This window comes from Simochromis diagramma, unplaced genomic scaffold, assembly GCF_900408965.1.
Source record: "Simochromis diagramma unplaced genomic scaffold, fSimDia1.1 OVJJ01000293.1, whole genome shotgun sequence".
Classification (NCBI taxonomy): Eukaryota; Metazoa; Chordata; class Actinopteri; order Cichliformes; family Cichlidae; genus Simochromis; species Simochromis diagramma.
The window spans coordinates 8881146-8898798 of NW_024386801.1; the positions used below are offsets into that span (position 1 = coordinate 8881146).

Genomic DNA, 17653 nt, shown 5'->3' on the forward strand with positions numbered 1-17653 from the left:
CAGTTTTTATCAGACAGGCCCGTCTGGCACCAACAATTATGCCACATTCAAAGTCATTTAAACCATCCCTCTTCCCCGTTCTGATGTTCAGTTTGAACCTCCGCAGGTCGTCTCAAGCCGAATGCTTAAATGTTTCTGATGTGTGTGCTAATATGCAGCTGAAATGATGCATCCAACAAAGTGCCTAGTGAGTATATAACCACAGCCTTGGATTTAACGGTTATGTTAGCTATTAAGCTACTGCAGACTTCCCTTGTTGAAACAGCAAGACTCACTAATTTGTAACTCCCTACTGCAACGTCAAAGTGCAGACATTTGATGAAACAGTCAAGTGGAGAAAGTCTTGATTGTTTCTTTTATTTTGCAAATCACTCTTGAGAAAGGATAACGAACATCTCAACACAGTTATAAAGAGACTGAAAAGCCCCAACACCACTTTGGCTGAAAACAATTACCTTAAAAAAAACACAGATGATATGAACATAATACATAATAATAATAAGACAGTGAAATCGATTTGTGCAAATACCTGTAGGCTTACACTTGTGATAGAGCTCTCACGATCAGCTCACAATTTCTCATTTATTCCTGTCCTTTCTGAACTTCTTTGTCTCTGCTCTTCACTTTTTTCCCTCGCAGTGTCTTTGGAAACAAGTGTTCAAAAGGTTCAATATAAAGAGGACTGTGCTGGGAATAGATTTTGAAGTGGACTGAGTGGAGTTCTTCAGACAGATCGTTGAGTGCAGATATTCATCTCCTGTTGCTCTTACTTTGGTTTGTGGGGATGGACCTCTCCATCTCCAGGATCTGCCCACAGGTCATGTGACAGTGACGCGCAAAAACCCCCAAAGAAATCTCACAGATGTTCCTTAGTCAGTTTTTTACATAGTGGTCTCCTCCCATTCCAGTTCAACATCACCTGAAGAGCAATACAACCTTGTGAGGTGAGCACTGAGCTGCATGTTTGTTTGTTTTTTTAAGTATGACCTCATATATTTACCTTCCATGGCATCCAGGGAGTCCATCTTCTCCAGAGCAGAGTAGCTAACAAACCATATCGACTGGCTGTTGCCTTTGTTGTTTAGAAGTTCCAGCGTACTTTGGTGCAGGAAGATGTACTGGGCCTGACAGCACACATATGCATAGACATATTTCTGCTTATTCAGACCATATGTTCTTTTGCATTAATCACACAAAGAACAGATGTTGATATGAACAATGATATAGTCCTAACAAAAGAGTGGGAAAAGCAGATTAAGTTTGAATTGCTGTGGTACGAAGATTGTACTACTTGATTTATTTTTCAGAACTAAAATTTAACAGTGGTGATTTAAAGCCAGAGACATGTAAATTGGCTGCGCGTGAAAGGCTTTGCATCTCTGTGAGAAGCCATATAATGAACTGGTGACCTGTCCGGCCAACCCTCCTCAAAATTTCTTGCTGCTTTTCTTGGCGATTAAGTGGTTAAAATAATGAATGAATAGATGGATGATTTGAGATGTGCAAAAATACTTTGGTATCTTAATGGCTGTGATGACAACACCTCTTGGTGGTTTTTGCTTTGGACGTTTTATTTAGTTTCATTACTTCCAAATAAAGGATTTTGAAAGAAAACTTCAAGCACTCAGCAGTGCAGAAAAACTGGTTCTGGGTTGTCGCTCTGTCTTCCAAGATGACAACCAAAAACATGGTAAAAAACTACGTCCAGAAGATCAAAGTGAACTGGCCTGAAATTGAATCCCATCAAAAATCTTTGGGGTGAACTGAAATTTGAGAGATTAGTCAAAGCAAAGCTGGCTGGGATTGCTCAGGGAACATGATTGTAAATGACTGTAAGCTGTTATCCAGCACAAAACACAGCTGTCTATTAGCAATAATCAAACTAGGATGTTTGGAAATGTGTTAAAAACTCCTTATTCTGTTTAACAGGACTTGAAATACTTCCCAACTATATTTCCAAATAATTCTGTCCTTATCTCTACAGTTTGAACTAACAGCAGTTGTGTAATTCATGAATACTGAACTAAAGGCACCAGAATGATAGAGCCTATTAGCCAGTACAGGCCCAGTCTTTGACATTTCAAGTGTATTGTTTAGTCCTATGTGTGGTTTGAGTACTTGTGGCTTGTGTAATTAATAATAATTGTCATTCATGGTCTTTTTATTTCAGTAGGAAACTGGAACTACGTTTGCATAATCTGATGGACTTTTACAACAACATCAACCCTTTGATGCCATAAACGCATAAGTAGCTCAAATCAATGACTGTAGAAAACTTTTAAAGTGTCTTTTTAAAGCCGTCTGAAAAAGGCACTCTGCTTCAGAGTCTCAGCAAGGACATTTATGAGTTTGTAAAATAATCAATATGAATGATGTCCTCAGGCATTGTACTAATAGCTAGCCTGGCACACTGAAAACTGAACTCTCAAAGAATCATGCCTTCAGCAAGCACAGCTCTCGTAGCTGCAGACACTACAGGCTCAAATCCCACAGCCAGATAATGGACACAAAGACGTGGAGAAAGACTAGCAACAAGAAAACAATTACACAGAAGAAGCACAGTAACCACAGCAGGCAGAGAGTCTATACAGGCACTGACAGACAAATCAGCAGTCCACAAGTAAACACTAGGGTAAATATAGGAAAGGTTCAAGCTGTTTCAAAAGAGGGAATCCTGCTCAGCGCTTGCTTTTAATCCACCGCCAGATCATTCCCTTTGTCAATACTAAAATTTTCCGAATATCTTCTGATGGGGATGAGATCACAGCAGGGTACAAAGTAAAAAGTAGGGCAGCTACATTTCCATTTGTCAGTCTTTGATGATTCTTAAGTTTATTGGAAGAACTTAGGATAAATAAATAAAAAAAATTCATATTCATTCTATTTACCATGAAGCTCACATGCAAAAGGATAACATACTGCTGCACTTATGGTAAACTTACCAGATTCTGTACCATACACATCCTCTCGCTGCGCAGTTCAGCCACCAGCCCATAAATATCGACAAAGTCATGATCTCTGACATGCTGAATAAGATGATCCAAAGCAATAAACACACCTGTTCTTCCTACGCCAGCGCTAAAGAAAATACAAGAGAGCAAATGCCATTATACTTTCAGCTGCACAGTTATACCACACAAAAGGATTTAGGTCTTATTTGTAGGTGTAATACAAAAGAGGATATGAAATTACTGACAGTGAAGCATTTATTGATAATCTGTTGATATGAGACTCGATTTTAATGACCAAAAATTAAATATTTTGCTATAGTTCATGCAATGTTAGTCTCCCTTACACGAAGCTGATAGCGTACCTGCAGTGGACAACAATAGTGCTATTGTCCTGCCTGTGCATTCGGACAGCTTTGACAAACTTAATGAGCGTACTGCAAGACTCTGGAACGCCGTGCTCAGGCCACGATGTATAATTGAAGTGGCGGACCAAAATGTAGTGCCCATGCTGCAGGACAGGAACACACATAACAGGAAGTCAAGTATAAACTCTGTTTTTATGGCAGATTTTTTTCAGTGATAACAGAGATAACATTTATTATTTTTCTAACAATAAACAAATTTAATTAAAAGGATGTAGGCTCTCTCAAGCCATCAAACTACTGATGGAGAAACGTCAAAACAAAACTTTCTTAATGTAATCAGAAATGTAATTCCAAACTAAAAGGTTGCGTGAGCATCCTCAATATGCCTGCACATCTTACTACCAAAACAAGATGGTTAGAGAGGCCTACACTCTGGTTTCCTATGAAACACATGTAGTTCTAAAAAGATGTAAAGCCTCCCCTATCATTCAGCTTTATTACATAGAGTTTACAAGATTTTTTTTTTTTTTATATTTTCTTATATAACATAAAATTCTGATAATTGTGATAATTTATCACCCCAAAATTGGGCAGTGCCACCATTACTTTTAAAATTCATATTACAGGTTCTACTAAGAAACCAGTGCTTTTGACACCAAGAGTCTCAAAAGACAAGTCTGAACTTAGAGCTCTCCTTATTGGCTGTAGGAAAAATTATTTACTGCTCCCAAATTCCTATAAAACTGGAAGAGCTCGACATAAATACCAGTTTAGCTTGAAAAGGGTAGCCGGACAGCCTAGAGTCCCAACATTACTTTACATTCAACAGTGTCTTCTGATGGCTACCTTATGCACATCACTGAATCACTTTTTCCACCTGCACCCCTTAATAAAGCAAAAATGTTGTCTTTGTAGTCAGTGGATGATGCTGTTTCATCCATACTTAATCAGTTTAATGCCTTTTTTGTTCTTCATCAAGTTTTTCCACATTATTCGCTCATCAATAATCCAGTAAACCTGTACTTTAGTTTGCCAGAAGTGTAAATTGTTCAGCCTGTTTTAATAAACCAAACTATATTCTTTGAAAAGGTTTTTTAAAGCAAACCTTTTCAAAGGTTCATTCATTAGAGGAGCTGGAGAAGTGGGGGCATATTAGCAGATGGTTTTTTATTTTTATTTTTATTCTTTTAAATCTTATTAGTTATTTTTGAAGAAAAGAGAAGTTGCTTTTTCTTTTTTAATTGTAAAAAATAAAAGAACTAAACTAAACAAAACAAAAAAAGCCAATTTATCCTCATAAAATAATAATAATAAAATGGCACCATGTTGCCTAGCAACCACTTATCAAAGAATTAAAATAACACTGATATAGTAGAGCAGAACCTGAGCATTGCAGGTGACTTGTAAAAACATGCAATTTTTTTTAAGTATCTCCACTTTCCAGGTGCACAAATAGACCAAACAATACTGTATCATTGACATGAACTAATATTACTATTGCATGCACACATATATTTCAAGTCATGTGTGCACTGTAAGTGTGCATGTGTGCGTGGTAGCCGGTGAATGCTCACTTGACGGAGGTTATTAGCGCCATACCTTTTCTACTTTCAGAGTTCTGATAGTCCAGTCAGGAAAGACTTCCTCTGACACCTTTGAGATGAGAATGTCACTAAACACTGACATCGGCTTGTTGTCTTCAGGCCAGTACTTGTGACATCGAATCTGAAATGTCACCCACACCCACACACACATACATCAGCTCTTTAGAGCAGACATAAGCATCCAGGGAATGAAGCCCAAATACTGGCTTGTACTCTGAATGCTAATAGCGGTGATGTTTTTTTTCTAACAGTGACAAATCTCTCATACGCACTCTGCCTTTCTCATAACACTGAGTGAGCATGGCGATAGTGCGGGTTCCCGTTTCCCAGATCATCCTCCAAAAATCAGCCACAGTGCCCGGCAGAGGGCCCTGGGTGGCTATGAACTCATTGGGACACAAATAACCCTACAGACACAGAAAAAAGGAGACGGGGAGGCTTACATCTACCCTTATGTATGTGGATGTCTATCTGACAGAATCGTGACTAACTGGTACTCACTGAGACAAAGCTGGCATTGATGTAGTCTGAGCCTGCAGTGCCAGGTTCAGACAGCAGTTTCACTCGGTTGTTATTATCTAAAAACAGTACAGGGATAATAATACAGCTGAATTTAAATATATGAAATGCGACCACAGTGAAGCAAACAGCAATGCGAGATAGGAACAATTCTGGTACGTTGTAGGCGCAACGGCCTTGAAAAACTCATTTCAGCCTGGCAACATACAAGGTTTGATGTTTGGGAAACGATTTTTGGACTTGTTCCACGGCAGGTCAGCGTCTGTAGTGGCCAGGTCCTGCAGCAGCTTTGGGAGTTCCTGGATGGACAAAATATAACACATCAGTATTCACAGAAACACACAAAGGTCAAGGCTACAATTTTTGCCAAAGTAAAATCAAGGGCCACGAGTGAGTGAAAGATAAAAGTAAAAACAGGTGACTACTCACCCAGTTCCTGCTGGCAAACTCAAAAATAAAACTCACAGTCCTTTTGACTTCAGAAAATATTATCTAGTATGTATGTAAATGGTAGAACAGGTTTAGTTTTAAAATTATGCATTACTGAAACATCTAAGGTCAAACATTAGTGAATTATCTAATGTATTAAATGTAATATAAACCACTAGTTTTTCATTTTCTTCTGTATTTATTTATCATTGTATTCATTCATTTTCCATGTATATCTTAAGATTTTCATCTACTGTATTAACACTGCTTTACAAATCTACTATCGAAATCATTTTGTATGTTTCTATATGGTTAAAACAACCAGTACCCCCAAGTTCTTTTAAAAAAATTATATTTTAATGCTAAAATATAATTATTGTTATTATCATTGAAAAGCTGAATAAAAATAAAGCAAGTTTGATTAGAGTGACAAATTACAGTTATTTATTTGCATTCCTAAAGAGAGAAAAATTGTTCTAGTGGTTGAATATTATGATTTTCTGAGAGATCAAACTTAGAATAAAAACCTGAGTTTGTTATTTTGTTGCTTTGCCTTTGTATTTCTCGACAAATACATCAAATCCTGTAACCCAGTAACCCAGAGATATCACATACATACTCATTTTATGTATTCACGTGAAGATGTAAACAGAATTATTGACCAACTATTATTATAAAGTATCAGCAGCATTTCTGAAGAACCTAGGCATTTACCATCTAGCTGGTGTTGATCAACTAATAGGTGAAATCTGGATCTAATTACAGAATGACATATTTGCATGAAGAAGCACAGATGTATAAAAAAATGCAAAAAGACTTGTAATTAATAAGGACAACTTAATTGAAGGCAAAATTGGGGTAACTTTATAAAATGTTCTCTATATTAATTTTTAATAATCTGTTAATAATCTACATTTAATGGCATATGAATGTATATACAGTGGGGCAAAAAAGTATTTAGTCAGCCACCGATTGTGCAAGTTCCCCCACTTAAAATGATGACAGAGGTCAGTAATTTGCACCAGAGGTACACTTCAACTGTGAGAGACAGAATGTGAAAAAAAAAATCCATGAATCCACATGGTAGGATTTGTAAAGAATTTATTCGTAAATTAGGGTGGAAAATAAGTATTTGGTCACCTCAAACAAGGAAAATCTCTGGCTCTCACAGACCTGTAACGTCTTCTGTAAGAAGCTTTTCTGTCCCCCACTCGTTACCTGTATGAATGGCACCTGTTTGAACTCATCATCTGTATAAAAGACACCTGTCCACAGCCTCAAACAGTCAGACTCCAAACTCCGCCATGGCCAAGACCAAAGAGCTTTCGAAGGACACCAGGAAAAGTATTGTAGACCTGCACCAGACTGGGAAGAATGAATCTACAATAGGCAAGCAGCTTGGTGTGAAAAAATCAACTGTGGGAGCAATCATCAGAAAATGGAAGACATACAAGACCACTGATAATCTCCCTCGATCTGGGGCTCCACACAAGATCTCATCCCGTGGGGTCAAAATGATCATGAAAACGGTGAGCAAAGATCCCAGAACCACACGGGGGGACCTGGTGAATGACCTGCAGAGAGCTGGGACCAAAGTAACAAAGGTCACCATCAGTAACACACTACAACGGCAGGGAATCAAATCCCGCAGTGCCAGACGTGTTCCGCTGCTGAAGCCAGTGCATGTCCAGGCCTGTCTGAAGTTTGCCAGAGAGCACATGGATGATACAGCAGAGGATTGTGAGAATGTCATGTGGTCAGATGAAACCAAAGTAGAACTTTTTGGTATAAACTCAACTCGTCGTGTTTGGAGGAAGAAGAATACTGAGTTGCATCCCAAGAACACCATACCCACTGTGAAGCATGGGGGTGGAAACATCATGCTATGGGGCTGTTTTTCTGCCGAGGGGACAGGACGACTGATCCGTGTTAAGGACAGAATGAATGGGGCCATGTATCGTGAGATTTTGAGCCAAAACCTCCTTCCATCAGTGAGAACTTTGAAGATGAAACGAGGCTGGGTCTTCCAACATGACAATGATCCAAAACACACCGCCCGGGCAACAAAGGAGTGGCTCCGTAAGAAGCATTTGAAAGTCCTGGAGTGGCCTAGCCAGTCTCCAGACCTCAACCCCATAGAAAATCTGTGGCGGGAGTTGAAAGTCCGTGTTGCTCGGCGACAGCCCCAAAACATCACTGCTCTCGAGAAGATCTGCATGGAGGAATGGGCCAAAATACCAGCTACTGTGTGTGCAAACCTGGTAAAGACCTATAGTAAACGTTTGACCTCTGTTATTGCCAACAAAGGTTATGTTACAAAGTATTGAGTTGTATTTTTGTTATTGACCAAATACTTATTTTCCACCCTGATTTACGAATAAATTCTTTACAAATCCTACCATGTGGATTCATGGATTTTTTTTTTACATTCTGTCTCTCACAGTTGAAGTGTACCTCTGGTGCAAATTACTGACCTCTGTCATCATTTTAGGTGGGGGAACTTGCACAATCGGTGGCTGACTAAATACTTTTTTGCCCCACTGTATTTAACTTTATCTAATTTACCTCTGTTTTTGTATTTATAGTTTATTTATTGGTGTGGTATGCACAGGGGAAGGTTGTAAAGAAAAACGTACAGAAAACTCCTCCTGGAACTTGGAATTGTCATTGGCACACAGATCCTCTACATGCTGCAGAAAAGACTTCTTGTTGACAGGCCTGTCGGTGAGGGCGGGGGAGAAATGCACTGAATGTGAGAAGCAGAAGAGGATGCACAGTAACTCTACGCCTATATGTGATTTTCTTTAAACACATTCAAGGATACAAGCAAGACTAAGCAGTACAGGGCAGACTCTTTCATGCTGCACTGTGTGCATATTTGAAATATTTACACAGGACGACTTACTTGAGTGATTTCCTGTAGCTGAGCAGCCTGGATAAAAATAGACAGTAAAAATCAACCAATATAAACAAATTAACTCAGTAATCACAGCCCACACGACAGCATTTTCTGTCCACGACAGAACTGAACTGATCCCCACTTCAGACAGAATATGGCGATGTGTTGAAGGCAGGGACGGTTAACCATTTTTTAATCGCTTTGGTTAAACATCGACACAGACTTTGATGTTTTGTTCTAAAGGAATATGTGAACATCAGTAGCATCAATTGAATGCAGCTATTCCCCCGAGGAAGCCTTCTTGTTGCAGCGCTGTGACATGCAGCTACGCAGATCCTCAGCCATCGATAAAGCTTACACATTAGTACCCTACAAGAGTGCTAAGCCTTCCGAGCAATTTTTAGATAACAAGTTGGCAAACAAATTAAAATGGTCTTAAGCAGAGGTCTGTCAGCAACTCTCCAGCTTCCCTGACATTGATGGAGAATAGGGAGCAGTTTGTAGGTAATACATTGATGTCACTGATTTGTTCAACTTTTGATCTCCACTGAAGGTTTACTAAGCAGCACAGATGGATTAATTAATGAAAGCTTAATGAGTAACACTGTGATGACACACATGCACGCAAAGCAGACTACAGCTTACAAACAGATATATGCAACAAAATGTGCCACACACATGCTAAAAGCCCAACTTACTGGATCACATAAATCTCTTTCCGTCGAAAGAAGAATGAAGAATACCTGGTGGGAGAGAAGTGCTCAGTGAGAGAAAAACAAAAGCCTAAGCGAGCAAATGCAGGTGCTTAAGTTGTGCGGAAGAAATCTGGCTAAATACAACGGAATGTGTGTTATTTTAATATGAAACTCAGCAAAGCATTAGTGCAGGCATACCACAGAGTCAAGGACAGTCCTCATTTAATGTAGATCAGCTGAAAATAGATTACCTCAGTGCAAGGGCACATCAGCTAAGGACTTAGCTGGTACCCTTCTATGCATCTAACTGGAAAATATATTTTAAGTTGCTTGAACTTGTCTCCTGTTGCTGCTGCACCTGCAGCTCCCTTTGCAACCCATCTCCAGTCTATCTCCTCCCTTTAATGCTCTGCCTGACCATATTGCCAAATATAAATTGTTGTAAACTGCAAATGATGTTGAAAATTAAGCTGCCAGGCAAGAGGAAAAAAAGAAGAAGTTTGTGGATGTAGTGATGGAGGACATGCAGAGGGTGGAAGTGACAGAGGAGAGGATGCTATGGATAGAGTGACATGGAGGCATTGAGCAGCCAAAAGAAGAAGATGGATATTCTTGTGAGAGAGGTAGCGTGTATAGAGACCTCGTTTCATCACCTAACTTGGGAAGAGAGTCTGGTTACAACAAAGCATGGAAAATAATCTGTCCTAATGACCGCAATGTGAACTGCGTATGGATATTTTGGTTCACATTTTTTTGCTTGTTTGAAACTTAAAAAGAGTGGTTGACAAACTGTCCTCAGGAACTGCATCCTTTATCAATTGCCTAATTAGAAGAGATAAGTAGCAATTATCCTCTGCAGGGAAGAACTTGTATTTATCTTCTTGTAATTAGGTTCTGTGTTTTAATGCTCGTACACGGTCAACTTTTCCTGAAGACAGACACGTTTACTCGCCTACATGGACCTCTTTATTTTTGTTTTCTGTTGTGTTTTGTCAGTATGTGGCTGACAGTATTCTTTAAATGTTGTGGAAGGAAGGGGTTCACTTAGAGGTTGTTTAAATGGCAAAATCTATTTATGCATCGTTAATGGCTACACTGTAAAAAAAAAACATCTTAAAAAAACGGTAATATTCCGGCAGCTGGAGCACCAAAATACTACCGTAAAATAACAGAAAATAACTTCCTCGTAAAAATACGGCTATTTCCAGTAATGACAATACAGTTTGTTGCGCTAATTTTACATGGGATCTTGTCTTTTCAAGTGATTTTAAACATTAAATTAGGAACATGTTAATGTGATTAAACAATGAAATTATCTATAAATAGGAAAAAAAAACAAATCTTAAAAAAACGGTAATATTCCAGCAGCTGGGGCGCCAAAATACTACCGTAAAATAACAGAAAATAATTTTCTCATGAAAATACAGTTATTTTCAGTAATGAAAATAGAGTTTGTTGCGCTAATTTTACATGGGATTCTGCCTTTTCCAAGTGCTTTTAGACATTAAATTAGGAACATTTTAACGTGATGAAATAATGAAATTACCTATAAACAAGGTCACTGAATGAGGCAATATGAATCATAATACGTAAATGTACAGAAATATACGGTTAACAGTTGGTTTAAATAATAATGGATTGCATGCCCTGGGACAGACTGACAGAGGCGAGGCTGCCATATCGCACCATCGGCCCCTCTGGCCATCACCAGTAGGCGAAGAGTCTTGACCACGGACACAATACCGAGAGTGTCCGAGCCGGGGCTCGAACTGGCAACCTTCTGATTACAAGGCGAACTGCCAACTCTTGAGCCACGATTGCCCTAAACAGCAATGATAATAATACTTGTGTGATGTAACACAAGCTTATAGGAATCATGTTATATACTTTTCCATAGCATTACATTTGAATTCAACAGTTCAATCTTTCAAATAACAGACAGATATTTGTGAGATCATGATACATTTGTGAATGTATTTTAACAATCTAAATATGCATATGTACAGACAGATACATTTAATAATCATGAAAATTATGTTTTATTACATTACAGTGAAATGTGAAATTTAAAATGTGAAAGAACAAAACTGTAAAATGCACAGTAAAAAATTTTTATATTAGGATTTTTTCCTACAGTGCAGCCATACCCGCGACCTTGTGGTTGTTAGTTCACATTCATTGGCCGCTGCGTCATGTTATTATGTGTCCCAACATCCAATGGCATGTCACATTGTTTTCATGGCCACACCCTCACCCCAGGTGCAGAGGCCTATTTCTGTTCAGGAATGTTGTGAATACTTTGAGATTCATATTAATTGCAATTCCTACCTCTACATTTATTTTTTTAAAATATATAATTAGCACAGCGTGGCCGTGCAATGTTTTATATGGTTTTTTTTTTGTTTTTATTCCTATTAATTATATTTTCACTTGTTACCTCTGAATTATTGAATCAGACCTAGATGACATGTAATTTTCAGCAACATTATAATTCAAATACTCCTTTAATTATTGATTATTCTCATTAATTTTCGATCATTTTATATATTTTCCCATAGTATTACATTTGAATTTAACAGATCATTCTCTCACATAACAGACAAATATTTGTGAAATTATGATACATTTCTGAATGTATTTTTACAATCTAAATATGCATATGTACAAAAAAAAATATTTAAAAAACAAGTAAAGTGTGTTTCACTATATTTACAGTGATGTTATGTTATTTTACCTTTGACATGTAAAATCACAATCTACTTATGTAAATTTCATGATATTCTAGAAAGACAGTACAAAACTGTAAAATATACAGTAAGATACTTTGACATTACTATTTTTTGGAACAGTGTAGATATATATATAGAGGATTTACTATTACAAAGCATTTGGCAGTATAGTATATACAGTAACATTTCTGCTTAGTGGACAAACTGCTCTACCTATTAGCTGCTGATTAATGAATCAGATTATAAACCAGTGTTTATACTGACGTACATATTATTTTTCCTCAAGTTTACTGCTATATTCGAACCATCGGTGGCACTCATAAATCATAAACAACAACTAAACCTGAGTTTGATTCTCACCAGATTCAAAATTGCAGCTTGTAAAGGAAGAGCAGCTTGCACCACTTAGTGTCTGCACTCTTGTTTGTGCCAAAGACAAAAAAAACCCCAGTAAAGCTAGATGCTAAATTTGTCTGAGAGGATGGTGGGAGAAAGGAGACAGGAAGACTTGTCTGTTCTGCAGAGAACTGAAGATAAATTATAAAGCCACTTTAGTGCTGCATTGTGTCTCTGTGCTGCTGCTATTTTCTGCACAAACTCTACAACACTAGAAGATTTTGTGCTGACAGGAGCGCACATCAAGTTGGCTGCAGCAAAGGCATTTTTTGTCTTGTTGACTGAGATTTAAGATCGTGTTTGGAGAAGCTAAATTAAGCCTGAAGTCATGTAGTACGCACCCTAATTCAGTTGCCTGAAATGTGCATGTTATATTCGTCAAAGTGACGCTTTTAGATTAAAACTAGCACAAACTTACTGGTTGAGTTTTTCTTGTTTTAGCTCCATATCTGCTACGGCGATCAGCTGATCCAGCTTACACTTAGTCTCTATGATCTCTGCCTCTCTGGGCGAATACGTCCCACCTTCCTTTTTACGCTGGTGGATCCTGACATGTCAATAAATCAAACAGGTAAATAATGATACAAATACATGTGTAAAATGAGTGAAGTTTTGTTTTCAAATGATGTAATGCTCAACTAGCCACGATTAAGACTATTAATATATGCAAATGAGTGAGTGTCTTTCGCCATCTTACTTGACTGAGCAACAGATGATGATGATGAGTAACACAGCCAAGAAGAAGGAGAGCAGAACGCCCAGAATTATCTGCTCTTCTCTGGTCAACAGCCCATCGCCTGGAGCTGGAGGGTCACAGAAATGGCAATAAAGCAACCCATGCATTGGTAATTAATTTTACAATAAAATGATGCATTAGTAAATTTCCCCATACTCCTTAACAGAGAAGAATTCACAGAATGATAAACATTAATTCAAAAAAAGAAGAGGGCTTTGCCACACAGGTTACCCCTTTCCTTAGTACAGCAGTACCTGTTTTGATATGCTCCGAGTATTCAGAGTCTGTGTATTCCCCGTTGACGTTAGTGGCTCTGAACTTAAACCTGGTAAATATAAGACAACACACAACACTTTGCATTAGCTTTTACCAACAATAAACATAAAAAAAGTTTTTTTTTTTTTTTTATTTGACTGTGTATGTGGCGCACTCACACATAGACAGAGTTAGGCTTCAAAGGTCCATTGCAGAAATACTCAGTGTTGTTGCCCGTGCAGTCATTGCTCTTGCCGATCACATATTCTGCAGCAGTTTGGTTGTACCTCTGTGACCAACCATCTCTAAACACACCTCTGAGATGTGCATTCATACTTGAGTCACTGCACGGGGGGTTGGGGAACCCTGAGTCAGTAAAGTAAGGGGCGGGATGATCATAGTACGCGCTCTTCCAGTTGGTCACGTTCTTGTTGTCCTTCACTGTGGCAAGATAAAAGTTAGAGAGGAGAAGAAGTGCAAAGAGGCCAAGTCAAATTTCAGCTGCTTAAGTTTTGACTTGCTTTTTTCTTTGAGGTAGGGACAAAGTAACATAGTGTAAACTCTGATTTAAAACACACACGCATACAAAGACAGACGCCCGAGTCGAGTGTATCCAACTAAAAGTGATGGCTGTCAATGTTTTTTAAGAGTCATACCCCCTGACTCGGCCACGATGACCTGAATTTTTGTGATTGGTCCATTGTCGTCACTATAGAAACATGCAGGCATGTGGATGGTGATACTCCTGTGGGTAACCATGGCAACCCCTCCATAGCTCAGCATTGCCTGGGGTTTTTGGGTTGGCTTGGATGGGGCTGAAACACACACATACACACACAACCACACACATGAGCACACCCAGAAACACACACACACACACACACACGTGTGTGCGTAGAAGTTGCGTCTGTGTGAGAAGATGTACTTTTAATCTGCCACATTTACATATATAACACGACAAACAGGCTGGAATAAATGCATAATTAGCACCCATCTAATAATACTACCAAGATACATTTACTGTATCAGAGCGGCCCTGAATGCCGAGCAATAATACTGTGCAGTGGTAGTTTTCTGTCTCACACTATGCTGCACTGCTGCATCAAGAAAGAAAGACTCTGGAGCATTGCAGAGCACAGACAAGACAGACAGGCTTGTACCTTTGATCCCTGTAGTAATCAGGACACGTGAGCTGAGTGGGCTCTTGCCAGCCCCGTTCTTTGCTGAAATCTGCAGTCAGACAAGCACAAGAGAGAAGGGAATACAAAAGTAAGAAAGACCAGCACAGAAAGGAACTAAAGCATTGAAAAGTTTAACAAGTCCAAGCTTTTGGTTGATGGTAGGCTTGGTTGTTTGGCTAGTATAGGTGTGCTGGTGAGATCATAAAGTTCTATAACTGAGGTTTCCCCTTCAGTTGTCTCCTTGTGCATCTTTGAACTGCTCTTAAAGCTTTAAGTTGCTCCATGGAAGCCCTGTTCTGGCCAATTGTGCTTTTACTTCACCTACAACCTCAAACTTACAGAGCAAGAACCAACTTCTATCTCAAGCTGATCCAAATTTCATTTCGAGAATTATCACCAGTGCTCAGAGTTCCAGCTACAATTTAGAGATGAAGCTGCAGTTATTTAGAGACAGAGCCCACAGTTTCATAGCCAGGGAGTACATTATCAGTGAGTTACGAGGCCTGTTAAATTTTTCCACTGGGAATTTTCCAGGAATCGGAGGGAAAACTTTTAGAAGAACTGCGGTGTATGCCAACATGAGTCTGCACCCAAGGGAATGAAAAGACACTTTTGGTCGCAAGTATACTTACTTCACTGTAAACTTGCACTACAACCATGATGTTGGATCATCTGAGCCATCTGATGAACCATTTGCACAATACTGTATATTTGTTTTATAATTTTTTTGGGGACATTGTTTTTCTTACATGGAGAACTTACACACCGAATCTCAAGTTTGCAATGAAAAGAAAAGAATTCACTTCACACAGCGGTGTGTTTTTTACCTGTAAACTGTAGGTTCGTCCTCCCTTTAGCCCTTCTATTACAGCATCCATCGTGTTATTCTCTTTTTGGATGATGTTAAGGCTAATGTTTCTGACCAGCTGGTCCTTCTCATAGATGTATACAATGTATTCTGTGATGTTTCCATTGGGCTCCTCTGGAGGGTTAAAGGTCAACTTCACAGCACGCACTTCCTCTGGGATTACTGAAACTGTCACATTCTTTGGAGGGTCTTTAGGTTCTGGGGTCAGATACAAGACAACAGTATTAATTTGGTCAACTCTAAAGGTGGGCAGAGGTGGTGCAGGCACTACAATGTGAAGACGTACCCTCCTCCTTTGTTTGAAAGTAAACGGGTCCAATGGCTTTCCCATCACTGCTAGCGTGCTCCACGTCGCCAGTGAAGGCAGTGATAGTCACAGAGTAACGACTGAAAGCCATCAAGTTAGTAACAACAATGGTCATCAACTCCCCTGGAGCCCTGACTATTGAGATATTCACCCCGGGACCATCCACCTGGCATTACAGGACATTATATAGAAAAGTTATTAAGTTATACTGGATTGCTTTTATAGCCTTGTACTTAAATTGCTACTGCTTTTTGAAAAAGCCTGAACAACATAATACCCTGTTGAGCTGTTCTAAGAATAGCCAACTTTGTTCTACAGTTCATTGGTGACATGCTCATATTTGTGACAAACACAGTCTAACGAGATGACCTGCACAAGATAAGAAGTCAGTCCAGAGAGAACAGCTGGAGCGTCCCACGCAATGTGAAAGCTGTTGGAGGTGGAAGTGACTTTCAGGTCACGGGGAGGAGCATCGGGGTCTGAGGAAGGAAATGAGAGAAACACTGAAAACTGAGTGGCTCCGGTTATATGAATCAAACAAGACTAAACAAGATAAGGTAATTAATCTTTTCTTTGTTCTAAATACTGAATTAATGAGCTGAAGACTTTCCTGCATACATTAGTTGTACTTGGCAGGGGAGGTCGTGTATTTAATTTGGCCGGAACATATTAGATAATAAAATTACTGCAGCAATGCAGGACATGTCATTGCAAATGTATTAGGTATTATAGGTTATTGGCATGACTAACAATTTTAATACTTTAATTGCTAAATCTTAACATGTTTACATTAATAAAAAGGTACTTTTGTTGCATTAATGTTAACTGATCATTCTTTGGGATTAGCAGGGATCACTTGGTCCACCTCACTTTAAATGCCTTTCCTGTAGTTTTGCAGTTGTTAGATGTCATCATATGCTGTCTTTTAGATTGGCATATAGATTCATTACATGTGCAGTCCAATAAATATCAGTATAATTTCTTATTCAGCTTCTATTTAACCCATTTATACTATAATTATTACTTTTTCTCTTTCATTTGTCAAACACATGTGTAATAATGATGTTACAACAGCCTTAGTATTTTGGTAATTACTACTTAATTACGCACTGCTAAACTATAATGATATAACATCTAAAGACATCTTTCAGAATAAAACAACTGACCATGCCTGTGTTTGCTCATGTTGCTAATGAAACATCAGACAAGCTGTGTAATTTTGCTGGTACGTCTGAAAACAAATAAGTAATTATTTGTCAAATATTGGTCATGAAGGTCTGACTAAGCGGGAAATCTCTCTGGCTATCTGGCAACACAAAAAGGTCACGTCGTCAATGTCATTCCTACTTCCTGCCATGGTGCGTTTATATTTCCACTGTGTATAGTCTCCGACTCCAGCGTTGGTCACAGCAGCAACTTTGAAGCGGTAGTGTCTGTATTTAGCCACGGGATGGATTGTGAAGCTTTGTTTCTGTTCTGCATCTGAAGCATTTATCGACACTGTCACATTATGTTCAATGCAATGCAGGGCCAGGTCGTCCTTCGGGGTTGACTGAGCTTTAACTGATATGCTTGGTTCACAGTTAGCTGAAATCAGCTGTGCAATGATGTGATACTCTTTAAGCAGGCCTGGAACAGAATGTGGTGGAGCCCACTGAAGTGTCACATTGTTAGGTGTGACCTGAGAGATGGTGAGGAATCGAGGGGCAGCAGGAACTG

The 17653-nt window shown here is 38.9% G+C and overlaps 1 protein-coding gene across 1 annotated transcript in view; it reads right to left on the bottom strand.

Annotated features, from left to right (window-relative positions):
* Positions 1 to 336: 336 nt before the first annotated feature.
* Positions 337 to 17653, bottom strand: part of ptprq (protein tyrosine phosphatase receptor type Q) — a 45041-nt gene continuing 27724 nt past the window's right edge. Inside the window, exons 43-63 of the mRNA XM_040025621.1 lie at positions 17282 to 17650; positions 16304 to 16413; positions 15914 to 16100; positions 15587 to 15825; positions 14739 to 14808; positions 14235 to 14393; positions 13758 to 14019; positions 13578 to 13648; positions 13285 to 13390; positions 13006 to 13134; positions 9466 to 9510; positions 8774 to 8800; positions 8505 to 8586; positions 5648 to 5738; positions 5422 to 5498; positions 5193 to 5327; positions 4916 to 5041; positions 3314 to 3459; positions 2943 to 3078; positions 1001 to 1124; positions 337 to 919 (exon numbers count right to left, since the gene is read on the bottom strand). Of these exons, the coding sequence (XP_039881555.1) occupies positions 882 to 919; positions 1001 to 1124; positions 2943 to 3078; positions 3314 to 3459; positions 4916 to 5041; positions 5193 to 5327; positions 5422 to 5498; positions 5648 to 5738; positions 8505 to 8586; positions 8774 to 8800; positions 9466 to 9510; positions 13006 to 13134; positions 13285 to 13390; positions 13578 to 13648; positions 13758 to 14019; positions 14235 to 14393; positions 14739 to 14808; positions 15587 to 15825; positions 15914 to 16100; positions 16304 to 16413; positions 17282 to 17650 (2729 nt within the window). The 3' untranslated portion in view covers positions 337 to 881. The remainder of the gene's footprint in view (positions 920 to 1000; positions 1125 to 2942; positions 3079 to 3313; positions 3460 to 4915; positions 5042 to 5192; positions 5328 to 5421; positions 5499 to 5647; positions 5739 to 8504; positions 8587 to 8773; positions 8801 to 9465; positions 9511 to 13005; positions 13135 to 13284; positions 13391 to 13577; positions 13649 to 13757; positions 14020 to 14234; positions 14394 to 14738; positions 14809 to 15586; positions 15826 to 15913; positions 16101 to 16303; positions 16414 to 17281; positions 17651 to 17653) is intronic.